Raw genomic sequence first — 26,808 nt, 5'->3', positions numbered from 1 at the left:
GCTGTCCTGCTTTGGGTAAATCATGGGAGGGCAAGACTGCCTGGAGAAGACAATCATACTAGGGAAAGGCGACAGCAGAAGACGAGCAAGGCCAAACGCGGAGCGGGTCGTTTCTAGAAAGGAAGCCACTGCCTTGCGTCTCCAAGGGTTGAACCGAGCTGTCGGGGAGGGCCCTCGTTCGGGGGTCGACTGGACGTCACGCCACAAAAGCGACAAACTGCTCTGAGCACCAAGTCCCCGCCTGCAAGCCGCGGCAGAAGAGGCGCGCCCGCCTGCGTCTTTAAAGGGCAGAGCACTCTGCAGCCTGCCTCCGAGGAGGAGGAGGAGGAGGGCGGAGGCGCGCTGGGGCGGGCGGGCGCCGGGTTGCCCCCCTGCCGGCTCCTCAGTCCCCGCAGCCGCGCTCCGCTGGCGGGCGGGCGAGCAAGCATGTGGGCGCAGCTGCTGCTCCTCGGCGCGGCCCTCGCCCTCGCCGGCCTCTGGGCGTGCTTGGGCAGCCGGAGGGGCTCCCGCAACCCTTTCGTGGCGGATGCGCGGCGGCCGCCTGCGCCTCTGGTGACGGAGAGAGATACGCGGAAAAGGGTCCTCAAGCAAGGTAGAGCCCCGGGCAGGCTGGCGGGGGACGGGCGAGCCGGGCAGGCTGGGCGCCCGCTCTGGGAGCCGGAGCCGGAGCGGGAGGGTGCTGAACGCCCCAACGCGCCCAGAGGCTCGACGGCGCGGGAGCGTCCGTCCGCTTGCACTCGGGTACACCGGCTTCGGCGCCCCCAAGCCCGGCGCTGCGCCCCGACAGGGCTGCGAGAGCCCTGCGGATGCTGGGGCGACGATGCCCGGCGCACCGGACCAGCGCGGTCTGTGGTAGGAGAGCTGCCGGGGGGCGGAGGACCGGGGGGCGGAACGCCGCGCGGTGCGCTCGGACCCTCACCGCGAAGGAGCGCGGGCCAGCGCGCCCAGGCTGCCCAGAAGAGGCGGGGGAGCCGCGTGGGGCGGCCGCCGGCTGCGCGCAAGGGGAAAGACCCCCTGTTGCTGCAGGGGCGAAGTCTCCGGCGGCGGCCACACTCGGAGGAGGCGGGTGCTGCGAAAGAGATAGGGAAGAGCCTCGCCCGCCCCAGCGACGCGCTGCTTACCGGTCCTTCTGGTGCAGCTTCTGCGGGGAAACTCGTCCGTGGGATCGCATATCGTAGGGGTGGGGGACCCAGGTGGCTTTGCCTTCCAGCTGTTGCTTTTTGCCACTGCTTCCTTTCTCGTTGTTTCTTGCCCCTCCTCCTACCAAACATTACAGGAGAAAAGTCAGAAAGTCAGAACAACTGTGCAGTGCCCTTTCGCAGCACTAGGAAGCATGCCTCGGGAAGGCCCCTGCTCCTCACCTCCAAAGTAGGTCCGAGAGAGAAGGGGCTTATCCTGGTTAAACGTAGCAGTGCCTGAAAAGTGCCCTGTGCAGCAGGTATTTCCTAAACCATACTTCTCATCTGTTGCCCCTCCAAATTAAGTGGGAATATAACCAGAGGGCAAGATATCTGTCGATGCATATATAAGGGAGAAATACCGCATCACTGGAGTTGTCAGATCTCCTTGCCCACCAAATGATACCCAGATACTTAAATTTAACAATCAAGTCAAGATCTATGACACATTATGAGAGCTTTTCAGTCTCTCCTCTTCTTGTCCAAAAAATGCTTGGGCATTGCAAACTGATTATGTGTCTTGTGGAAACCCAGCCCTGAAAACAGGAAAGTTTTACAGCTCTTCCAGAAAGCATTTAGGTTTCAATTGTTATGGCTTTCTGGGGAGAAGGGATCTGTGAGACAGTCCCAGAGAAGGACATGCCTGCGCCCATCCTTGGAGTTTAGACTTGGCATATGGATAGTGCATTTCAGAAGATGTGCTCAGCTGAGTTTAAAATGCAATGGTGCGAAGGGGAGGAGAGCTAACATTAAGAATTTTATACATCCAAAAAAGGTAACCGGATGTCACAGTAGATGCACTTCCAGTGGACTTCCTTTTAGACAGTTCCATGGTTTTTTTCCTGCAAAGAGTACTTTAAAGCATCTCATTGCTTCTGCAAAACGAATAACCAAGTGTGTGCTCCATCATTTCCTCTCCCCTCCTATTATGTGGGGGGGGGGGGACTTCAAGAAGCCAAGGAACTACAGACACCCCCCATCATGGACTGTACCCATGTGGATGCCAAAAACCGGGTGCAAGTGATGAAATGCGGTGCCCATAGTAGTGCCGAAGATCAAAACAGTCAAACTGAGCTTGGAAGCAAGCTAAATTTGCCCCATTTGGTAGCGCACAGCAGCTCCAGATACCCTTTTTATTTGCACACAAAATACTTTTACTACACAAGGGATTCCAGTCCCCCACTTTTTAGGACTGAGGATCCTTCCGGGAGGCTAAAGTGGCAGCATATGTCCTGCGGGCTGCATAGGGCCATCCCAGACCTATTTTAAGCACAAATCCTGGACATTCTGCTGATTTCCCGAAACTAATATGGTGCAAAGTTTCTTGTGTCTCCAAAACTTTCCTTCTGCATGTTACTGCCTCTCCTCCTGCTCTACCACGTCTCGGCTGATTGCAAAGTCCTACCACTTCTCTCTGCAACATCTAGTCTGTTTTGCAGCTATCGCTGAAAATCTTTGCCCATGTTCTGATAGTCTTTCTTGATTATTAGAGCTGCTTTGTTATTTCTTTCCTCTCCGGTTAATAGCCACATTCACACATGACAATAAGCCAGGATTGCTGGCTTATCCTGGTTTACTGTGAATGGGAAGCAAGCTTGGGTATGCAGCCCTTCTCTTCCTGTGTTGCACAAGCAAGTAAAACAATCCACAATTTTTTTTATTTTTTTATTAATTTTATTTTCGATTTATATCCTGCCTTTTTCCTACAAAGGGCTCAAGGCAGCTTACATCTCCTCCTCCATCTTATGGAAAACTTCACGAGTTTTGGTTTGTTGCTCCAAACCAAGCCAAATTTTGTAATCCTACCATTAACATGCTTTCCTCCTGCTTTGTCTGGGACCACAAACCAAGAACCCAGGTGCAGACAGTACACAAAGCCTTCAGTTTCTCATACAAAGTGAGAATGTGCCACTTGCCATAAACCAGTAAGGCAACAACTCTGGCCATGTTTGTGTATAATGATAAGCTAATATGTCATGTAAAATCATATAACGGTCTGTGATTTGGACAGCTGAAAAGGAATGCTAATCAAACAGCCTTGTGTTTGAGCATTAGCCTGATCACCACAGGCGACCTGGAACTGCATACAGGTGAGTGTGCGGAATGTGATGTAGGTGAGGGAAGGAGAGAGAGAGAGAGAGTGCACTGCATCACTTCCCTGCACCTAGCATGGAAACCTTAGAGCTGCTAGAGAAGAGAAGCTGCCCTCTCCATGCCCAGCATAGAACTATCTCCATTTCTGCTGTGCTAACCCCCACCAGGCTAGTAAGAAAACTGTGCAGGCTGGTAGCTTTCGTGCTTTATTCAGAAGGCTGTGCTAGAGGTCTCTGGAAGAGTTTTAATTTGCCAGCAGGGAGGACCATATCAAAGCTACCTGGGCCTCCATCCAGTGAGAGGGTCTCTTTCAGAGATTTACTTGAAATGAGCTGGGATCAGGCAGGGATATTGCAGAAGCTGCCTGCAGCTTCTGTTCCACTGTGGACAATAAATGCCCAGCAGATTGTGCCTTCCACCAGCAAAACCCAAACATGACCTTTTTCCTTCCTCCTCAAAGTTCTCTGATGAAAAGAAGTTTGCTTGCATCACCTCAGTTTGGACTCAGGTTCTAAAATCTTTCTCCCCCAAGTGAAGAATATTCATAATCTTCCCCAAGGGCTGCTTTAGGTCTCTGATCTGTTCTAGCAGAACTCAGAGTTCCTGCACATAATCTAATTTTGGATATGATGCAGCACATTAGGATAACCAGCAGGAAGAGGAGATTGGAAGGGGAGAGGAGAGGGATTACAGCAACAGGATTACATTGGCGGTTGGGGGTCAGGGACGTGGGGGCTGAGAAAGGGCAGAGATTAGACTTGCCAGATTATGTGGCTGTTCAGTTCTTTGGCTACCGGATCATCACTAACCCAGCTGTGTTGGTCTGGCAAAAGTGGAAACTGGTCCTGCATGTCTTGCTCCTGTCTTACAGGCTTCTCCAGGAAGAAAATTCCCGACGGTTTGGATGCTGTCATTATTGGCAGTGGCTATGGGGGGCTGGCAGCTGCTGTGATCCTCTCGAAAGCTGGGAAGCGGGTGCTGGTGCTGGAGCAGCATGGAAAGGCAGGAGGCTGCTGCCACACCTTCAGCGAGAGGGGCTTCGAGTTTGACGTAGGTAAGAGCAAACCAGGCAGGCCAGAAGCAGATCCAATCCATCGAGAGTTTATCTTTGTAATACCCATATAAAACACACACACGTGTCTGGACACGGGCGCACACACCTGTCCATGCATACTAGTAGATGTCCATGTACGCACACAACCGTATGCTTGTAAACGCACACACAGACTTGGAAATACACGTGCTTGATAGCGCACTGTGGGTTCCCTTCCAGGAATCCATTACATAGGACAGATGCAGGAGGGCTCTTCTCTACGCATGATGATTGACCAGCTCACAGATGGACAGCTCCAGTGGGCCAAGATGGACTCTCCCTTTGATGTGGTAATTTTTGGAGACCAGGAAAGCAACAGGCGGTACTTTCTGTACAGTGGAGAGAAGGAATATGTTGAAGGCCTCAAGAGACAATTCCCTGGAGAAGATGCAAACATCGATGGATTTGTGACCCTTATAAAGGTGACCTCTTTAGAATTACGAGGACTGATTGATTATATTTATACTATACTGGTTACTTATTGATTATATTAGGAGAGCAGGCCCCATGCTGTGGAGCAACCATAAGATTCTTTTGATTCCCAGCTCAGTTTCTACCCCCCACGCATGAACAGGCAGAAGCCGGCATGGAAAGGACTGTGCCAGCTGCTTCTCGGAGACTGTAAGGCAACCTCGGAGAAGGCTGTGGCACCGCAATATGTGGCGCTGGCAGCACCTCAGGCTCCTTTCCTCCCCCTCCAAAGTGCTGCACTTAGAAGACTGACATCGGACATCCTGCTGCTCTGCAGGGTGCTTCTTCTCAATCCACACAGGCTTCCAAGCTTGGATGGTTACAATAATTCCCAGTTAGTTGCCCCCTAAATCACTTTGGGGTTTTGTGTGTGCTCAAAAAACAAAAACAAAACCCCGGGGTTGGGATTAGGAATTGAAGTCTAACATCAAGTGCAGCAGACTCAGATTACCCAGTTCTGCCTAGTATAGCAACAGCTTTCCTCTAGCTACCAAACACCAATGCCAAGATCCCCTCCCAGCCCTTCCACTTCTAATGCTGTGGTCATTTTTGCCACATCGATGATATGCGTGCTGATATCTTTCTCTCTCCTTTCTTTCCCCGGCCTTGCCCACTGCAGAGAGTTGCCAAAGGAAGTGCCCACATTGCTGTTCTGAAAATGCTCCCGATGCCCTTGGTCAAGTTTCTGCACTGCAGTGGCCTGCTGGCTTTGATCTCACCTTTCTTTCGGATGGTATCCAAAAGTGTTTCAGACGTGGTCTCCGAGCTCACTACCAATGCAGAGCTAAGAGCAGTGTTCAGTTACATCTTCCCTACCCATGGTACGTGATGCTATCCCAGGTCACCTGAATGGAGCATGAGATGCTTATCTTGGACACCTTGGGGTCACTGAGAGAGGGGCTAAAGCACATTCCTCCCCATCAGGATCTCTGCCACCATTAATGGTGCAGAAGCTGCAGCTGTGGTTGCCTTCTGTGGGTTATGGAGGGAGGGGACATCTAAAGTTTCCTGCCCAGGATCTCAACTGGATTGTTTCCCTGATGCTGCTAAAAGCAGCACCCAGAACAGCAGCCTCTCTCCAGTCCAGCTGGGTCACATGGAGAGCAGCTGAGGGCCATGCATGCCCCTGGACTGCCCAGCTGAGTGTTTAACGCAGGCCTCTAAGATTTAATTTAAATGTCTCAACAAAGCTCTCAGGGTTGTGTAGAACTAGCATGATAAACAATTGGTTTAAAAGCACTGTTAGAGTCAGTTCAGATGTGAATTCTACTGAACAAAAACTAATTCTGCATAGTAGAAGGCATAGCTTGTCAAACTGAAAACCAGCATCAGGATCATAAACTCACCCCATTCCTTTGCAGGCTGGGTTCACCCTTGCTGCCCTGCTCAGCTGAAAGCTGTTTCCTCTCCTCTCAATATCAATATCAGTTTATTAATGTTCATTAAGACAGGGATGCCAGAAGAGAAGTCTCCAGATGTTTTGCACCTCAGATGCCCCTGCCACCAGTGGCCAATTGTCAGGACTTCTGGGAGCTGATCTCCAGACTTCTGGAGATCAATTTCTAGCCCACCCTGTAAGGTGGTTTAAGCTAACTGGGATAGAAATACAGAAACCACTGAGCAGGGTAAGGGCTGACCATACAAGTCCTATGCTCCTCTTTGGCTTCATAAACTTTGACATTCTGACAAACAGAAGAACAGAACAGAGTAAATACTTAAACTAAAACTTCAAGAAACAAGTTTGAAGCCAAGGCAGCAACATCAGCCTTGGCACCAGATGAGCCTCTCTGGGAAGACCCTTCCAAGAAAGAAAGACAGACAGACTGAAAGAGAAAACTTCTCACTAAATTTCTAACGGTAAAAGAAGAAAGAGGAGAACCTCAGGTGATTAATGGAATGTTCAGGCAAGCAAATAACCCCCCCCCCCAGCTGCAAACAACCGACATAGGTAGCTGCAGTCAACCACATCTTTTGGATGGAAAGGTGTGCCCTAGTATCTATTTATTTTTATCAGTGACTTGTTTTCATTCCTGCTTTAAATGAGTCATGTTCTCCAGCCATGTGGACTTTCCCTATCCAGGCCCTGGTTGGAATGAACCTTAGCAAGAAAAAGGGTATTTTAGCTAAAGCGCATTATAATTCTCGCTTTCCATTTTTGGGAATGCCATGGGCAGGACATTTTGGCAAGCTTTCATTCATATGGTTGCCCTGAGCTGGAGATGACTCAACAGCACACAACGACGACAACCACAAATCTCCCTTCCTCTCTGTCTCTTATAGGAGCGTTTCCTGCCCAGTCTAGCTTCCCTTTGCATGCAGTCCTTGTGGATCACTTCTTGGAAGGTGGGTGGTATCCTCAGGGAGGTGCCAGTGAAATTGCATTTCATTCCATCCCCATCATTGAACGGGCTGGAGGAGCAGTCCTGACCAAGGCCCCCGTGCAGAACATCTTGGTGAATTCTCAAGGAAAAGCCTATGGTAAGATCAACCGGGTCCAGCCTCTCTCTTGCTCCCACCCAACTCCACCCCTCACATGGAGAATTGCTGTTGACATAGTGACCAAGAGAGCGAGCTATGAACAAAATAATAATAGTAATAATCCCTGGTTCCTAAATAACAGGGACAGGGAACCTCAGACCCTCCAGATGTTCTTAGACTTCAGCTCAAAGGAGAAGGATTACTGGAAAAAGTCCTGCCTGAAACCCTGGAGAGCCACAAACATGAAAAATGCATCCTCATCCAAGCATACATTCCAGACACACACTTCCACTCCCACAGGACACAACATGAAATACCAGAACATATAGGCCAGAACATGCATTTTTGCAAGTGCATATTTTTAAATATGAATGAAAAACTGGGAAATGTTTTTTAAATCTCAAGAATTGTGCTTCTGCCTGCAAATGGGAGCATGTTTGCATGTTTTGCAAACAAGAATGAGTACCTTGTACATTCTTAAAGAGGCGTTCTAAAGCAAAAGGAACAACCCCTATCCCCAGATCCTTTTCAAACCAGTTCAGGCATGTACTACAACAGGCATGAGAGAGCGGCGTTCCCCCAGCACTTCTCACACATGAGGGAATTGCTCTTGAGATGGCCCCTACTCTTCACCTATTTTATTAGTACTTGAATTAGCCCTGATTACCAAGTTTGAAGAACGCTGCTTGCTAATCGTATAGTTGGGCCTCTGGATATTAAAACATGTATTAATGGATGCATCTAATCAGTTCAGCGTAGCAGCCTCAGATCCTAAGGAAGGGGTCCACCTGTAGCTTCTTTGGGCATCTCTTAAGTCCTTGGCCTGGTTCACACCTTGCTGTCAGCCAGGGGTCTGAGGAGCCCTGGCTTATCGAGATGGGGGGGCATACTGGTGCGTGTGGCCTGAATGTCCCACTGGCTCCTCCTGCAAGTGGAAGTGGTTGACCGAACCACGGACCTTCTGCCTATGCCTTCATTAAACCGGCATCTGAGCCAGGGCCTCTCTGCCTCTCTCTGAACAAGTCAGAGTCACAAGGCTCCATTCATTTCTGATGCTGCCCTGTTGAGGAGCGGCCAGCCTGAGTTCCCAGTGTGGACCTCCAGATATACTAACCAGGGGGAGATAAACTAACGGGGGCAGGGGGGCATAGTTAGTTCAGGAACTCCTCCTGCAAGAGGAGCCAGGCAGGAGCAATTGGTGCTTGCAAACGTTAAATTTGGTTTATTACCGCATCTGAGCAGGACTGGGACAGGAACTTGCCCGGCTTGCTTTCTGGCAGCAGCTGGATGTGGAACAAGGATCCTGTGGAAGTGGGAGCTGCAGTTGCCACCTTTCCTTCCCGTGGTGTGTGCTTTGCACAGTGCATTTAACTAGAAAAATGTGCACCACTTTATCCTCTTTCTTTGGATGGGATTTGGGTATATCGGTGAGCCTGTCCGGAAGGGAAGGGAAGGGAAGGGTGCATATTCCTGAGAAGCAAGGGAAAAAACAGTCCCCCTGAGCTCTTCCTACCCACATGAAATTTCCTTGAAGGTGTTTAAGCGGCTTATCTGCTTAAACCCTCCCATTAATTACTCTGAGCCACTGTTGCCCATAGAGGGATTGTCTGCAGTATGGACTGCTACACCATCTCCCTCCCGTTGCCCCCTCTACTCTGCAAATGCGGATGCTAATATCCTCCTACCTGCTGCCATTGCTGTGAGGATCATGCCGCTCCTTTGCACTCCACGCCAAACACATAAAAACCTAAGCCCCACGCGCACCGCAGACTCGACCATTCAGCACCATTCATTTTTACTTGGCAATAATCCCCAGGAAAGCAATTTTGCAGTAATCTGAATAGGAATGTTCCGAGGTCTTAATACTAAACCTGGGCCTTGTTTCTGCCTCTCCCCAGGGGTGAGCGTAAAGAAAGGCCAAGACACTGTTAACATCTATGCTCCAGTTGTGATTTCTGATGCCGGCATCTTTAACACCTACGAGCGGCTCTTGCCAGCAAAATGGCAAGCCCTGACAGGTAAGAGGCCACGGAGCTCCTGGTGCTTCTCCTGCGGGGGCTTTGCAAGCATCACACATGTGTCAGAAGCCCTGCAGTTTTCAGGATCATGGGAGCTGTGCAACCTTTTCACTGCCTAGACAGGCATGAGCGCGCCCTGTAAGCCGCACATCATGTCATGAGAATCATGCCTTTAGAACTAAATAGGGACTGGTTTTGAGGACATAAGTGATAAAGATACACAACCCCCATGGGCAATCTGGTCCTGTGATGTCACCTGCGCATAATTTTTTGTGCTGTTCTCAGAACGGAGAGTGGCCAATAAACTTTGTTTTTATCAGAGTGTATTTGTGTCAGAAGTCTAGTTCCCTCCATAAAGACTGGCCTTCCCCAAACCAGACCCCTCTAAATGCGAAGAAGAAAAGCTATTTTTGCTTCTGCTATGAATGGGAAGACAGACTGGGCAACACTGATATATAAAGGTTGGGAAAGACTGACCTATAAACTAATCCAGCTGGTTAGTTCTCCTCCCCTTGCCCCTCCGCAAAGCAACAAATATCTTTTAGAGCAGCCTCCGGAGTCCTTGTCAGAACTGTCAGCCCTTGTGCATGGTCGCCATCCCTTCTGAAAATGTGGATGCTGAGAAAAAGATCCTCACGACAGCCTTGGGTGCAGATGGCACAGGCGGTGGGAGATCTCCCAATGTTTGCATTCACTTTAGAACTGCCTCGAGAGAACTCCAGCCTGGACCGGAGCAGCTGCAAGGAGGGGGAAAGGCGCCCGTCCTCCCTTCTCTGTGCTGTTTTCCCTAATCTAAATTACTTTGCCCCATTTAGTGGAAAGAATGCGGGGGGGGGAGGGTTTTTTTTCCTGTTGCTTAGTTAATAGCTCTGGTGAGTGCATGTGAGAGAGAGAGGGAGCCGGAGAGATGGAAAGGGGTGTTATATTGGATGAACACGGCTGGACACATGGTTTCCATTCTAATCCCTCAGCACCATGGCCCCGTTCCAAAACTGAGGGGTGGGGGGCAAGAAAATATAGCACCTCTTTTGTTTTTCTGTCCTCAGATCAATGCATACTGTACTATAGGCATTTCTGTGCAAGAATTACACCACTGCTGAAGGCGAAAATAATGCCACAGCACCTAATCCCACTGACTATTCCTCTTACTTACATAGGCGGGGCACATGTTAGCCTTCTTAGCTATGGGATTGTGCTAGGAGCTCTTATCTTATGACAATCCTATGGCCCACGTTTCTTTTCTGTGTCACTGCATCCTCCAGGCAGGCCCCTGTGGCCTATATTCTTCCCGTGTACATTCTCTCCTTCCAAGAATTAAGAGCTTGCACAGACGGAAATGCTTCTCTGGATGTAAGCCCATTCTACAGAGTGATCCAGATTGCACTGAAGAATTGCATTATATAGGCCAATAGCTTACTATTTTTGTTTATGGGTATCCCCCCCTGCCCAATATGTACTTTAAAAATAATTTTAAATAGAGAACAGAGTTTCCTGTAATATAAAGTCAAAATAAGTTGCAGGGTGTACATTTTTCTCCCGAAAATGAGTGCCTCCAATGGAGGGGTCCCAGTAATATCTGAGAGTTTTCTGCAGGCTCTGGGTTCTGGTCCCTGCATAAGCATGACCCTTGCATAGGGCCCCCCCGCCCCCCATCACTTGTAAAATCTTAGCCCGGTTGGGTTGAAAGGCTTAACAATTCTTAAGCATTACAAGGAGGAGCTTCCCATCTTGCATGCTCGACACACACACAGGCAGTTGGAAGCAGGGGTAGGCAGACTTCTGGCTTGCTGGATCAGATGGAAGGGATAAAAATGCTAGTGCTATGGATAAATCATCCTTTCCCATGAAACAGAAGCTGGATTCCACCCCAATTTGCAATTTCACATCATTTCTGCAAATTGGATGATCTAGGTTACAGGCCAGGATCAACCGACGGGTCTCAAGGTGATTGGCAGCACCCCCGTGGTGTTCTAACTCCCAATTTCCTATCAGTGATAATAAATCTGTTAGTTCAGATCTCTAACCATGCAACCACACCCCAAAGTGGTTTCTTTAATTCTAAACAAAGATGATCTCCATTATCTGTGGAGGATGCCAGGGCTCCTGCCCTCAGGCATGGTCTGAAGGTACCTTTCAGAACCAGCTAGCTGGCTGAAGCTGAAGGGGAATGTGTGTGTTCATTGATGGATGGGAAGCCACCTGGGATGACATATGCTATCTTGAATTCAGGGGGGACACAGAAGTACTAACTTAATCCCAGGGGCAAAAGGGAGTCCAGGCAAGACTTCCCGGTGCCTTTCTTGGGTGCCCTCTATTGTTCTTTGCCGTACTCTATTAGCTAATAGGAAACTTTCTGCATACACATGCAATTGCTTGCATGGTATGTGCCAGTGGCAAAATCCATCCCTTCTAGGTGTGCAGATCTAACTAAAGGAGAAAAACATCCAAATGTTTTACACCCACATGATCAGTACTGCTTAAGAGGACTTAATTCTCCTGGACTGTTTTTCTTGGCACAGCCAGCCAAGGTGAAGAGTTGAAGCAGGAGGCCGAGTGGGAGGCCCAGTGAACTCCTGTGAGCTCCTGACCTTAAGACATGTTCACTTTTTACCATTTAAGAGGAGATGATAGGAAAACATGAACTCCTTTGACCCTTTGATTCTGTGATTAACCTTTAGCAGGAGATTACGGGCCTCTCCTGCAAAACCATTTACCTTTTGCTAACCTCCCTTTTCTGATCGCTACTCTGCCTTTCCCAAGGGTGGGGAAAGGTATGACTCATTCAGATGAAGTGCCTCCTCTAAATTATGTGAAGAAGAGAGTGATCTGGAAGGGCGAATCCATCTGAATACTCTGCGATCACTTGGAGGCCTTCATGAAATAAATTGGAATAAATTGGACATTGGATTAAATAGAGAGTGCAGAAGTTTAGGCCTGGGACCAAACCTTGCCTCCTGGGATCTGTGTTTGCTCCTCTGGGATTCTCCCCAAAATATGGGATGTTGGTTCAGGCAGACATTACTGCAGCGTTCATCCATAACTGAGGACCAGGTTTCTATTTCACATGCTATCCAGAAACTTTTGTATACCTCCCTTTTGCTTTTTGGGAGTAATGGGCAATGCTATTGTTCAATTCCCAAACAAAATAATAAGTTTGTGGCAATTTCCCCTTAGATACAAAGCAAAGTGCTGCACTGGCTTGGTTCTTTTTATGAAACTAGAGGGACCAGCTAAACGAATACATCTGACAAATGTATCAGATTTATCTTATGCATCAAATTTATCTTATGTTGTGAGCCGCCCCGAGGCTTCGGCGAATGGGGTGGCATAGAAATGTTTTAATAAATGAAATGAAATGAAATGAAATGAAATGAAATATTCACTTGTTTTCTCTTTTGATGTGTTTACCATTAGATTTTTCTCTTCACAAGTAGCTGGTGCAGAATTTGATTTTTGACAATGAAAAATAGAAAAAATAATTGAGTCGCCTTTTTAAAAATAACATTCAGAAACTCAAATGGATAATCTATTTTGGATCATTCATAACTGTCCAGAAGAAACACATTTCTCATGTCCTTGTTAGCTATCCAGTTTCTAAGAAGTCACAGTCCAGACTTTTGTTTTCATCCAGAGAAAGCAGAATCCTCCTCTTCCAAAATGTGGGCATATCAGTCAAACGAAAGCCCTCACATGCTTACACTACAGTAAATAAAAAGATGGTTCTGAGCAACCTGTGACACGATTAGCATAGTATGCAGTTTGGCTCTAAAAAGAAGGAAAGATTGGTGACTGGGATGGTGCAATTTCGTGTCCTGCAACAGCGGGGGGGGGGGGGGGGTTGGACCCAATGGCCCCTTCCAACTCTTACTATTCTATGATTCCAAGAATAAAGGGGAGAAGGCAGGATGGGAGGAAAGTTCCCCAGAGAGGTCCCCAGAGAGGAAAGTTCCCCAGAGAGGTCCGCCTGGTGCCGTCGTTATTTGTTTTTCAGTGCCAGGTGAAGGCCTTTTTATTCAAATGTTATTTTAATTGTTAATATTATTTATTTATTTATTGGCCAGGTCAACTCAAATTATATTGTTTTTTATGTTGTGTTTATTCTTGTGAGCCGCCCCAAGGCTTCGGCGAATGGGGTGGCATAGAAGCTTTCTAAATAAATAAGTAAGTTACCATATTGCTGTTGCTTTGAATAAATAGTCAACGAAGCATTTCAGACAGGCATCCCGTATTATCTTAAATGTATATAATGCATTCCTTCAGATATGTAGTGTACATTGTTAGGCTGCAGCTGCAGGATTCCAGATGTTTTGCCCCGCCAGCATGGCCAGTGGTCAGGGATAAAGGGATGTTCCACATCCCTGACTTCCTCCCCAACTCTTTCAGATTGAGCAAAGAGTTTAACATCCAAGCCTCTAATACTATCGCATAGCAAATAAATCTGCTCACTGAATTTGAGAGAGGTGTACAGTATTTGGGGCACATAGATTGTTTGACTTGATGCTTTGGATTGGTCCAGCTTGTCTGTCTAGCCTAGAAGATTATTGTGTTTGGCTTCCCCATTTTACTTGTAGAACTTTTACTTCTGGGACCAACCTACGTACAGAGTCTCTCTCTTTTCTTGCATCCCATTGTTTCTGTGTGGCAGAGATTCAGAACCAGCTCTCCATGGTGCATCATGGCATTGCGGGATTCAGTCTCTTCATAGGACTCAAGGGGTCCAAGGAAGAGCTGGGACTAGAAGCCAAGAACTACTTCATCTACCGGCACAACGACCTGGATGAAGCGTAAGTCAGAGCTTTGTTGCCGTAGATGAGAAATTTGTACTTTTTACATTTGTCCTTTAGGAGCATACAAGGCTGTGTGGTCCATTGAAGTCACTTGCAGATGTGTCCGAAGTGATCCTTACATGGGCCCATGTCAGCAAAACTTTGGGAAATGTTGGGGTATAGTTAGCATAATTAGGGGAGGAGGAGCACTCTCTCTCTCTCACTCTGGTCACATGTAGAATAGCCACCTTGGCATTGCCAAAAATTATCAATAAAGGGGATGCAAATTTGCATAAACTGCATAAAATCACTCAACACTGTGAGGGTGGAAAATATTTTTATGGTGGCACAAAGCTAAAGTCAGCCATCTTCCCCAACAGGGTACCTTTCGAATATTTAGGACCAGAACTCCCAAAATCCCAGATGCCCCCAAAAATCTGGAGGGCATCCAAGTTGGAGAAGGCTGTAACAGTGCTGTCTGGGTTGAAAGAGTTTTGGGCACAGTCCCGGGCAGTTCTAGGTATTTATTTATTTATTTATTTATAGTCTATTTATTTAAAGTTTTTATATGCTGGACCCTTGCTCTATTGCCTCGGGACGGCTCACAAAGGAAAGGTCCACTGGAAAGGTCTGACCCACCAGACAAAAGAACACACGGATTTTCACATGCTAATGTGTGTGCATTAATGTATCTCTGAGTGTGTTTTTATAGAATACTGCCTCCAAAGGGCATTCCTATTTGTAAAGAGGGATATGAACAGAGGAGACAGTGGCATACGATTTCATAAAATAAAAACTAAAGCAGAAAGATCTGGGGGAGCAGCAGCAGGAGATGGGCAAAAAGCCAGCCAATTGAGGGGGATTACATGCAACAGCCATAAGCACAGACCTGGTAAGTGCCCATGGAAAGGCACCCCAAAGATCCCGGACTCCAAATGAAACATTTGGGGCTCGGACCCCTAGCAGGCCAGCCTCCACCATCACCTCTGCTTTGGTCTGATCGTGCTGGGCTGCTCCAATGAAAGGGGGAAAGGGGGCAGATGCAAAGTTAGAGCTCACACAAGGGGCAAAGCAACAGGGGATTAGTAATGTTTGGCTTGGGTCCTCTAAGTCTTGTCCACAGCACCAGCTCTGTAGGAAAAAAATCCTCAGTGACCTTACGTCAGTGAATAGCACCCTGGAAAAGAACTCTATGGTAGCACCAAGCTCCATTATATTTCACTTAGATGGCAGTGCTGATCCAAGATGTTTGGGACTGGTGGATCTGGACTGAATTTGCAGGTTAATTTCTCCACATTCAACACCTTATCAGGCAAATCATGAAATACCGTCTGCACATAAATCACTGCTCTAACATGTTCTTTCCCCTCTCTCTGAGCAGAATCTGAAGTCTTTTTCTTAGGCCCTGAGGGAACACAGTGCTAATTGCATCTTACACCAACAGTCATTTAAATAACTACATTTAAAATGCTGACTTCACACTTTATCTTTAAAGCCATTTAAGGTGGCCTCATTGAAAAGTTCGGGCAGAGTCTTATTTCTTGATAGGTACATTTCTTACTTTAATTCTTCACGAGAGACTGCTGCAAAGAATATCCCTTCCCTGTACATCGGATGTCCATCAGCCAAGGATCCCCTGTGGGAGAAGAGATACCCAGGTATTGGTGCTGTTGGAGCAGGAAGCACAGTTTTGTCAGTAGTATAGTCGGAGGCGTGTAGTCGTGGCAATAGCATTTCTTGTTGTTTCAGTAGGATGAAAAAATGGGAGAGAGGCAGAATGGGGGCTCACTTGGGTGAAGGATCTTGCAGCAGGTTGGCCTTGGCTTCCAGGATCCTGTCAGGCCTGTGGACCAGCTCACACCAGGTTGCCATGGGCCCCTGGCCAGAGGGAGGAGGCATGATTTCAGATGGGATTTAGGTCAAATTCTGGACTGGACCAGAGAGGTAGGAAGAAAGGGCATCTGTGTTGTTGCCTGATGGGGTCAGCTGCCCAGTGTCAGCATCTGGGGCATAGGCGGCTGACAAGCATACAGGAGCACTGGGATCCAGACAACCAGGCTGTAGCACAAGGGTCAGTCCAAGGCACACTTAAACAGTCTAAAGGTCAGAGCTGGGGCCTGAAGCACAAGGCCCAGCCCACTCGAGGAGCAAGTGTGGTCAGACAAACCAGGAGTCAAGGAACCAAGAAGACAAACTGAGGGGAACAGGTACCTTGGGGGCTGGAGCAAGATCACAGGCAGAACTGCAGGTGTGAAGTCCAAGAGTCCATAAACCAAGAGCTCTCCAGCTACTCAGGAAGCCCTTGTTGCCAAAGCAAAGAAGGGAAGAGCCAGTTCTTCCATAGCTCGTCCCCCAGGGCTCCCAGGTGGAGCTCATGAGAGCTCTGCCAGCTGCAGTAGATTGGGGCAGTGATCCTGCAACTACCTGGGCTGCTATGTTGGTCCACAATCAGCAGGGGGAGCCCTGCAGCTGCCTTGGGTCTTGACACCCCGGTCGCAAAGCTGCTTGTGGAAGAAGGCTGTATGGGACCCTTCTCAGGATTAGCTAAACATCTTCAGACTGTGGGTTCAGTTGGACACAACTCCACCCTCGCCCTAAACAACTAGTCTGGGTGATGGATCAGAGGTCCTGAAGACACACAGATACTCAACCACAGTGCTTCACAAACTTTCTACACAAGGGAAGCCTCTCTAAACCTTGTGCCCAACAGATGTGGGGATGCAGCTCCCATAATCTCCCTGACAGCTGACCAATGGCCATGGTGGCTCGGGATAATGGGGCTTGTAGTCCAGTAGATCTCAAGCATTGGGGAAAGCCCTTATAGGAGATTGTAAAATGGTCTGTTTGTTCATAATACAGTTGCTGCAAACACAACACATCATCTTTCTCTTAGGCAAGTCTGTTCTGACCATCCTGACTGCTGCAAAATATGAGTGGTTTGAGGAGTGGAAGGAAGAAAAGGTGACCAAGCGTGGAAAGGAATATGAGAGCTTCAAAAGCAGTTTTGTGGAGAGTATCATGGAGAGTATCTTGAAATTTTACCCTCAGATCGAAGATAAGGTAGGAGCACTTCTGGGTACCCTCCAAGTGGCACAGCAAGAAGATATACTTTTCTGCTGTCAAGAGGATGCCTGGTTTGGTATTTTGGGAATGACTTTGCATCACAGTCTGGTTTGGCAAACCTTAAAGATGCTGCCCCAGCTCCCTCTGGTCACATCCTTTTGAGGACAGCTGAGGAAGCTCTGCTAATAGCTACCACCAGCAAGCTCATACGATCACTGGGATTTTGATCCTGAATCCCAGCTAATTATTTCTAGAATTGCATCTATAGGTCTACATTAGCACGTGGAGGTTTTATGAAGTTTAATGACCTATGAACCTGGAACCTGCATCTTTTCAGTGTGTAGCACCTTCCTTGAACCTAAGACCACTTGTTGGCATCTTCATATACTGATGGTACAATCTCCTGGGCCCAGGTGTCGGGGCACACACAACTTAAATAGCCCAAGAAAGGGGTGGAGTCTTATGGACTTTGCATTTTTTCTTTAAAAATAAAAATGTATGATATAGATGGATAATACATCCCAACAATGCTCTCCGGCCACTTAATCTGTGTCTTTTCCTGAACAGATCGAGCTTATTTCTGCAGGAACCCCTCTCACCAATTGCCACTACATTGGCTCTCCACGAGGAGAGATATATGGGGCAGAAAACAGCATCTCTCGCCTCCAGGTAGAAGTCACAGCAACAGTGAGACCTCAGACTCCAATTCCAAACCTCTACCTGACAGGTAAATGCTGACCAATCCCAAGCTGCCACAGCTTTCAGCCATTGTGTTTTATTTTTATTGGTTGTTGTTGCCCATCACATCTTGTGGGTGTAGAAGCCGCTGGAGTATTCTATAGCATGTGTTCAGAGAAAGGCAGAAGGGCTGTGCTTTTGAGCTGTAGGCAAAGTCTTAGGAGGAAAAATTAACGAGTTGGGCATTGTTGGTCCGGAGAAAAGACCATTAAGAGGCTATGTAATGACCATCATCAAGTATTTGAAGGATAGTTATGTAGGGACAGCTGGACAGAGGAGGCAGGATTTTCTTTCCTTCTTGCTTGAGAGCATGTTATACCACAACACCAAGCAGCAAAGTTCTGTTATACAATGGCAGCCCATTCAGCCATATTAAAGCCCTTCTGCATCCAAGAGGAAAAGCTAGTAAATGGGCAGGGAGACCCCATCAATCAAGTTTAGGTGTCTTGTCTCAAATTATTCACGATCTTCATCCCATTAATGGTCACTGGCCAAGTGCCCTTACAGGGGTGAAAGGAGTCGGGGAAAGAAGTGAGGGTTTCACTGAAGGTGAAAAGTCATAGTAGGCCTGTTCTCTGATGCTATCAAGGCTTTTTAACAATCTGCTGCCGTGCACAGAATGTCGAGTTCCATGGAAGAATAAGCTGTTTCAAAAAATGACTGCAGTCCAAAATTCAAGCCGTGCAAGAGTTGCATTGTTAACTGACGCAAAGATGGTTGATAATGGGAACAGAACCCTAAACCCTGATCCATTAACCAGAATCCATCATACTGGCCCAAACAGAACTCTAAAAGCAGCCCTCCATATCTAGGATCCATACATGGAAGACAAGACAAACCTATCACAAGGCAACTACTACTAATGGGATCATGATTCAAAATTAAGAGCAGATCCAAATTCGAAGGGTAGATGAAAGCAGGTGGGCTACCTAAACCTTCTGCAAATGTAACTCGATTCTTGAAGCAATGAGGGGGCAGAGCTAAGATCACTGGAGAAAAGAGCTGAAGCTTCAGTTCCCTGCATAGGACTTGTTATTGCCCACCCCTCTGCAATCTGTGTAGATAAGGAAGAGTAGGAATGGCAGGAAATACAGAACTGATGCAAATGTATGCAGTTTTGCTGAAGTGGCAACATTTGTACAGGTCCTAGTTTACTTTTCTTGCAGGCAAGAGGGTACAGGGAAGTTAGCCCTGTGCACCGTTAAGTCTGGTGGGCTTTAATTACACATGCAAACATGCAGGAAAGTGCTACAAATCGTTTCAGTTTGCAAATCAGGAATATCCAGTTTGCAACTGCAAACATGAACAGAAACACATGCTTTCCAAACATCTTTGTAAATTCTTGAGCCTGGGTTTCTGCTCACAAAGTGTGCACTTTAAAGAACCACAACTTTTGAGAAACACAGAACTTCTTCTGGCTTGAGTTTGAATGAACAAAATAAAACAAAAACAGGTTACCATTGAGAATAGGAGCAAATAATGCTGAGCCTTCATGTGAAGATCAAAGAACTTCAGCAAGCTTGAACATCTTTGGTTCTTCTTGACCCTAATGGAAATGTTTGACTAAAATGTTGCTCCATCTCCTATGATCAATTCACTAAAGCAGGAATGTCAAACTTTTCATCTCTAGGACTGGATTTAGTTTCTGAGATGTTCTTGGGGACTCCCTTTCAGTGCCAGTCACAGCTTCTGACAAAAGGGGGTGGAACCAAAGGCAAACGAGGCTTGTCCAAATACAAAAAAGCATATTTAAACTAAAGCTTCTGCTGCTAGTAACTAAGAGAGGTTTCAGCATTTTAGTACATGTAAGAAAATGTGCAAAAGCTGAGAAAGATTTTCTCAGAGATTTCTCACATCAGGGTGACAAAAATCTTGTTGCCTTCTGGTAAGTGCAGCCCTCACCACTGAGAAGAGGGCAGAGCAAAGACCACGAAGAGACAGCGATGTCTGTGTTTTCTTCCAGGTCAGGATGTTTTCCTAGGTGGCTTCCCAGGAGCGCTTCATGGAGCCCTAGTCTGTGCTTCGGCCGTTCTGCAGCGCAACCTCTACGTCGACTTTATGTGGCTAGAAAGAAAACTCAAAGCTAACAGCTTGAAAAAGAACAACTGAGTCTTCACGTCTTGCCTCGTTAAGGGGTCCTACTGCTCCTGTTTGCCGTAGGCCATGACTCCGAAGCTGCCTGGGTCCCGGGTTCCCTTTCCCAGCAATGGATGATATCTGGTCCTGAGACTAGGCATATATGGGCCTAGGCCCACCTCTTAGGACAGCTCCACTTCAGAGACATTGCTGTGGGGCCACTGCTGTAATTTTGATGTGTAGGCACATTGAGTGATGGTGCTAGGTTTGTCTTGATGTAAATGACTCTCCCACCTTCAACTACATCAGAACCTCAGAGTCCTGCTGGATCAGAACAATGTTCCATCTAGTCCAGTCCACGCAGTAGCAACTGGCTGCCCATGGGAAATTTAGGACATGAGCAGAACAGCGCCCTCCGCCACCTGTTCCCCAGCATGACCTGCTGCCTCTGATACTGGAGGTAGCCATATAATCGTCGAGATTAGTCACCATTGATAAACTTCTCTTCCATGCATGTTTCTAATCCTCTTTTGAAGCCACTCAGATTGGTGGCCATCACTGCAGTAAACCGGGTTCTGAAATGACAGTTTGAAGTTGGTTTGCAAACAACCCTTTGTGCTAACTGTGACTTGCTGTTCTGTCTGAATTCCCAGGCCATTTATCAAGCATGCTAAGAGACATGATACAGATGGGAATGGATTTTTGAAGCTGGGTCCTGAAGCCACTCAGAGCCATGGCTTGCCTGTTGTATCCTAAAGTGTGTGGGTTCTTAACTATGATTGGGGGGGCGGGGACATAGTCTGGAATGCTATCTGAGTGGAGCCACTCTGTGCATTCATGTGCAGTATCAGCAGTTGCTTACAGCGTGGCGTCTCCACCATAAGGCCAGACTTCAGATCAACAACGAACCATTCCAGCTTGGAGAGAGAGAGGAGATACCTGGACCTTGTCATAGTTGTACTTTCAGCCTACGGAATAGTGCTGATGAGGCCTGGCTGTATAAATGCCTCCATACCTGCATCTTAGTGAAGGCCAAGACTTGAAGTTGGCCAACTGCTCTCCAGCCAATTGCTGCCTTGGAGTGAGATTTCTGCTTATCTCTAGCCTATCAAAGACAACTCGATCCTCTTACTATCAGTTCCTGGGGCTCCCTGGCAAGAGCAGCGCCTCATCCTGCAGCTACTTGGTCTAATCTCCTTAGGCTGACTACACTCCCTGGCTAACTAGCACGCCATCTATTATTACACTTAGCTCAATTTCTTACTGAAGTAAAGTAAATCATCACACCCCAGATTGAATTAATGGTATCTATGCTGGCTATTGCAGCAGCTTAGCTCAATTGGTTTAAAATCACATCTTCCCTTAAGCTGTGAACCATAAATATTTACGCAACACTGGAATCAGTGATCACTCTCAAATCTATTTTAGACCATTCTACTTTACTAATTGCAGAATGTTGTCCCTTTATGACACTTGTGTCACTGAATTTGAACAGTAAATGACAATCTCCTTTCCCTGGACTGCATCATCAATGGGCACTTGGTTTTTAAAACTGGATTTTGAGACAGGGAGAATATTGAAAGGTCGTCCATGACATTATTCCCTGACACCATACATCAGGAACCTTCCAGATGCTGGTGGGTACCAAGTCCAGTCATCCCTGCCCTGAAGTTCACCGACATCTGGAGGATCACACACTCCATACCTCTATCATGGGTAGACCAAAGAGTAAGAAATATCCACTTCCTGTCTCATGTGGTTGTGTCAGCAACACCTTTGCATCCCTGCCTGCTTCCATTTTTTCCTTAACTCATTCAAGAGGTCTTATACCAGGGAATGAAACATGAGTGAGGTTTATTTTGTTCCAACTCATCCATCACTACAACTTTTTACAAATCCTTTAAAGAATAAAATAGGTGGTTTTCAGAAGTAAAGACACACGTGCTTTTTTTAATTTGTAAGTGCGCTTCCTATCCTCTTTTGTGGGGTGGCACTGGAGAAACACTTTTGAGCATTCCTTAATTTTATGCTGCTCGTGCTTACTTCCATGGCTGAACTGGAGTCTCTTCTACACAGCAATGAGACTGAAAGATCAAAATAGTTTTCTCAACAAGGGGCGGAGTGGAGAGAAATACCCCTTGTGGTCCCGTGCTAAGCCACCTCAGTCTTTCTGGTTTATGACTTAAGTTTAAAATGCACACTAGGCTCGGAGGGGCTGAAACCCAGAACCCACCCTAAAGAGAGAACACCACAACGCAAGAGTGGACACCATGCTGCCGGTGGACTGCATGTTGCCCCATATCCCACACACCCCACCACCAGCACCACAACTCACAGCAGTGCCTAAAATAACTCATTTGCTAACCATGTTTGCCAAAAACAAGCAAACCCCACCAGGGGATGCCTCCGTGCCCAGACACAACTTGTTTCCAGGCTGTTGTGATCTGCCCTGCTTTGCTGCCACAAACCAGCAGCAAGCCCCCTGCCTTCCTTCCTGTGGATGCCACCAAATTCTGCACCCACAGTGGAGGCGGCAAAATGACCCCAGGCCCTTTGAGGTTGCCCCCTCTGCCATAATACCTTCTACGTTCCCCTTCAAGACCAGTGTTGGTTTGCCTCTTTGCTAAGGCCCAGCGGGACCTTCCTCTGCCTCCCAGCGGTATCTCTCTAAGGTGAATCACCCACGCCTCCCGCAGATAAAAACCAGTATCAGATCTCTTTAAGGCCATCAGTTAAGGGCCAAATTAGATGTCAGATTTTTTAAAAATAACACCAGCCCTTTCCCATGCCAATGGGAATGTTGTCACTAAGGCTAAGAAGGAATTATTCTTCCCCTCCCCAGACACTAAAATCCCAAAGAAAATCCCTTCACTGCATACTTACTACTAGTTCTGTCCTACCTTTAATGGATCAGTTTCTTAATGATGCATTTAGTATCACGTTAATTTGGCCTTGCTTTCTATTTCAGTAAAATGTGCTCTTCAATTCCTTCTGTATTTTCCCTCCCCATCCTCTCCTGTGTTACAGCTGTGAAGAAAAGACCAGCAGCTCTTTCCTACTTTTAACTTGCCACAGTTAACTGAGTCAAACTCCAATGAGTCTTTAAGTGTTAGTCTTGAGGCAGCTGGTTACAGTCTATCAAGCTATAGCTGAGGTTCAGACATGATGATCAAGCACACTAAACTGAAAACAGAGGGGAGAACTTTCTGTCTGTTTGTGGCCATGCGGAGAAAAAGGGAAGTCCATGTGCTCAAGACTTGTGTACCCAACATGTAGCCACCGTGTCTGCCTGCATCTGAACGAAATTGGCCTGGGGTAACCTGGCTCCTGCTGATGGGCACAGTGCAAGGAGGCCTTCCTGCTGCAATGTCTGTGCGTTCCCGCCAGAGAAACAGCAAATGCAGAGGGCTGGGGGACACAAAGCAAAGTTGCAATTTCCAGAGGCCAACAGACACCCCAAATGAAGCCCTTAAAAAAGGCTAGGGGCTTGCTACTGTTGGGAAAATTTGGATAAATCCTGGCAGAAAAGTGTTGCTTATGTGTGCTTTTGTGATATAAAACCAAACCTGCACTCTTTCTCAAAAGCACCAGCTTTCCAAGCCAAGTCACTGTTTAATATTGCTGTTAGATTAAGAAAACGGCACTCTTCCCCTCCCCTCTCACTCTTCTCCTCCCCTTTCTGTAAACCAGAGCACACAAGCCATTCAGTGAATACACAATCACTGCTACAAAGTTGCTGCATAGTCACTGCAGGAATTCACAGTTTACCAAGAAGTATTTAGTTAGCTAGTCCAGAGCCTTCCCACACTATAGCTAATCAGAAAGGTGCTCAGGGTTTGAGCCTTCCTGATAATGGAATGTAACAAGCTTATGATTTCAGGGAAGATTTCTTAATAGTTTGAAGCTACATGTCTAAGCAGACCCAGAGATGGGTTCAAGTTTCTGGAATTTACTCAACTGAAATGACAAGACATTGCAATTAGAAATATTGTCACTTGTATGTCTGGCTGATCTTCCTTATCTGTTCTGTATATGATGACCTGAGGATTTCATTGTAATGTCTGCATTCTGTCATTAATTGCTCTGTACCTGTGTATGTGACCGGGAGAGTATAAAATGCTCTGTACTAGTCTATGTTTGACCTCTCCTTTTGGTTTTGAGCACGTGTGTGATTTCCTCCCATATTTTCCTCTGCTGGATGACACAGGGGTCTGCCCTGTGATTATTCAAGATTATTCTTACCTAGCAAAGATTATGGTGTATGCAGATACTTTTGCTTTTCAGAGCCTCTGTCTCAGGTGCTGCCCTTTTGAGGTTTGGTGATGGCCATTAGGAGAAAAGAATGCCACCACAACTCCCAGAAACAAGCCAAGTAGTGTCACATGCTTTTGTCCCTAGGGTGGATGCCTGTTAGGAACTGTTGGAAAGTCCCTGGCTCCTAGTTCTGACAGCCACGGATCTGAACCCATGGAGACGCTAGTGAGGTTAACTGTCTAGCCCACAGGCCTTCGGTGTTACGATTTCTGCTCCATATTCCTGAGCTCTAAAGAAGATTCAGCATTATTGTTTAACAGCACCAGCTACATCAGGCCTACTCAGAAGTGAAACTCGCTGAGTTCAAGGAAGCTTACACCTAAGTAATGAGAGCAGCCAAAGCAATTTTACTCATCATGTGTTTATTCCACATACTGCTGGGGAGCAATGCTTATGAATCACATGAGGGCTCAGCCTGAGTTTACAGTCATATCATAATCAATGTTAGGAGTGGCGTTTTTATAACCTCATTTTATTTCCTTCCTTTCTCTTTCTTTTCTGGTCCATGCGGGGTGGGGGAGATCCCAAGCTCCCGCTGATACAGCAAAGTTGCTGTTGCCAGAGCCTTGCAAACTTGATCTTTACCTAATGTTTTCCACCTTTTACTGAAACCCTAAAAGGCAGGGATAAGCAACTGCCAGATGATTTAGACTACCACACCTATCAGCCACAACCTGGATGGCCAATTGCTGGGGATTGTGGAAGCTGCCATCCAAAACATCTGGAGGGCGCCAGGCTGCCTAGCCTAACTCTGCTAAATGATCTAAACTTTAATGAGAAAATGGCAGGAGAGAATCTATCAGTCACTGCATGCCAGGAATTAGTGCTTTCTGGAGGGATTATGTCCCTTGGCATTTGCCCGTGGGAGGAGCCACAGCTCAGCAGCAAAGCACCCGCAGTGCATAGCGAGGTCCCAGGCTCAGCCGCTAACAAGTCCAGTTAAATAAGAAAAGGAGAGTCAGGCTGCAGTTATCAGGAGAGCTGTCCATGGAAGGCACTCTGCCAATCAGAGCAGACAGCACTGGGCTAAATGGACAAGTGCCATAAGCCAGCTTTATTTATCGCACTTATATCCTGCCTTTGTTCCTTTCAAGGAATTCGAGGCAGCTTACGTACTTCTCCCCCTCTCGATCTCATCCTCACAACAACCGCCCTGTAAAGTAGGTTGGGCCGAGAGTCTGACTGGCCCAAAGATCAGCGTGGCGGAGTGGGGACGGGAACCCCACATCCGATCCCGGCACTCCTCACCGCCACGCCGACCTTTGGGCCATTGCTGGGGCATATGTGCCAGGCATGCCTCCCTGTGTGTGAGGAGGAGTGGGGAGCTAGACCACACGGGTAGCCAACGTGCGGGAGCCGCAGCCCACCTGCTCCAACACAGGGATGGGGTTGGGCCGATGCCAAGCTGACAGCAGCAGAGGGGCCGGCCTGTGCAGCCCTGCTTTTCCCGTCCCACAAAGCTGTGCCCAAACGACACAGCGGGGGGCTTTTCAGCAAGACACCCTCCATGGAGCCCCTTTTCACAGCCGCGTCTTTCCAGCCGCTACCGCACTTTCTGCTTTTCCTCATATGCTCCCTCGACAACAGCCTTTATGCCTGCCTTCACACCAGCGCCACTAAAAAGGCAGGTGAGCAAGGAAGGGGCAAGGTGAAGAGGAGGGGCATCTCCAGAGGGCGGCTCCAGTGGGGTGGTTGAATGCACATTGCATCTACGCAGAAATCCCCTCCAGCTGTTCTCGCTTACACACGACCGGCCGGCCACACGCCTGCCTGAACAAAGCCTCTTGATTCTTTCCTGTTCACATCAGAGTCATCTCAGGAGCAAAGAAAACCAAACAGCCCTTTTTTCTACCAAAGGAGGAAAAGCAGGACCGAGAGATTGTTTGCCTCAGCTTCTCCATGTGGCACCATTCAAATGTGTTGCACTACCTGTCCCAGCATAATCCTGAGCAAGCTTGGCATAAGGCTGGGGAAGATGGGAGTTGTAGCTCCCCACAGGTTTAGGATAAGCTTTTCAAAGCACAGTGCCCTGGAAAATGGGAGCGGCACTCTTTCCCACCCCCACCCGCCCTCGTTCTCTGGGGAGAAACCACAACCCAGTGGGAGAGCGGCAGTTTAGCCTATGGGAGGCCCCAAGTTCCAACCCTGGTACCACCAGGTTAGAAAGATCCATTCCCAGGTGATGTGAAAGGCCCTCTCTTTGCCTGAGACCTCGACAAGAGGCTGCAACCGCCACCCCAGCCAGGGTAGAAAGCCTTGGGCCCGTTGGACTAAAGGGCTCCTTCCCTCACCAGCAGCAGCTGTACCAGCGAGCTGAGATGCAGGCATTAATTCCCTGTTCCTTTTCCCTCCTTGTTCCTTTATCTTTGCATGTTGAGTCTTTGTAGACAGGGCACCCGCAGGCATCAAGGGCCTTCCTTCATCACTTTTCTGTAAGCTCTTCTGGCAGCCTTTCTGGCTGAGAAGCAACAGAACCCGTCTTCAAATATAGAGATAACTCAAGCTGGTAGAAGGCAACT

The 26,808-nt window shown here is 47.6% G+C and overlaps 1 protein-coding gene across 1 annotated transcript; it reads left to right on the top strand.

Moving 5' to 3' along the window:
• Positions 1 to 426: 426 nt before the first annotated feature.
• RETSAT (retinol saturase) lies at positions 427 to 20,325 on the top strand. Its single transcript, XM_044437397.1, has 11 exons — positions 427 to 592; positions 4,144 to 4,326; positions 4,546 to 4,787; positions 5,456 to 5,657; positions 7,117 to 7,314; positions 9,213 to 9,332; positions 13,978 to 14,116; positions 15,647 to 15,756; positions 16,992 to 17,158; positions 17,729 to 17,888; positions 19,863 to 20,325. The coding sequence occupies exons 1-11, from the start codon at positions 427 to 429 to the stop codon at positions 20,006 to 20,008; spliced, it is 1,833 nt and encodes a 610-aa protein (XP_044293332.1). The 3' UTR covers positions 20,009 to 20,325.
• The last annotated feature ends 6,483 nt before the right edge of the window (positions 20,326 to 26,808 follow it).

The sequence above is a fragment of the Varanus komodoensis genome, unplaced genomic scaffold (genome assembly GCF_004798865.1).
Source record: "Varanus komodoensis strain SLA01 unplaced genomic scaffold, ASM479886v1 scaffold30, whole genome shotgun sequence".
NCBI classification, from domain to species: domain Eukaryota; kingdom Metazoa; phylum Chordata; class Lepidosauria; order Squamata; family Varanidae; genus Varanus; species Varanus komodoensis.
Note: the sequence above shows the minus strand (reverse complement) of the source record. Positions and strands in the feature narration are given on the sequence as shown.

Excerpts from the sequence above, each read along its gene's own strand:
- RETSAT (XM_044437397.1), top strand. The coding sequence starts at position 427 with ATGTGGGCGCAGCTGCTGCTCCTCGGCGCGGCCCTCGCCCTCGCCGGC. Across the intron at positions 4,788-5,455 it reads GATTTGTGACCCTTATAAAG|AGAGTTGCCAAAGGAAGTGC; the intron begins GTGACCTCTTTA and ends TGCCCACTGCAG. Across the intron at positions 15,757-16,991 it reads GTGGGAGAAGAGATACCCAG|GCAAGTCTGTTCTGACCATC; the intron begins GTATTGGTGCTG and ends TCTTTCTCTTAG.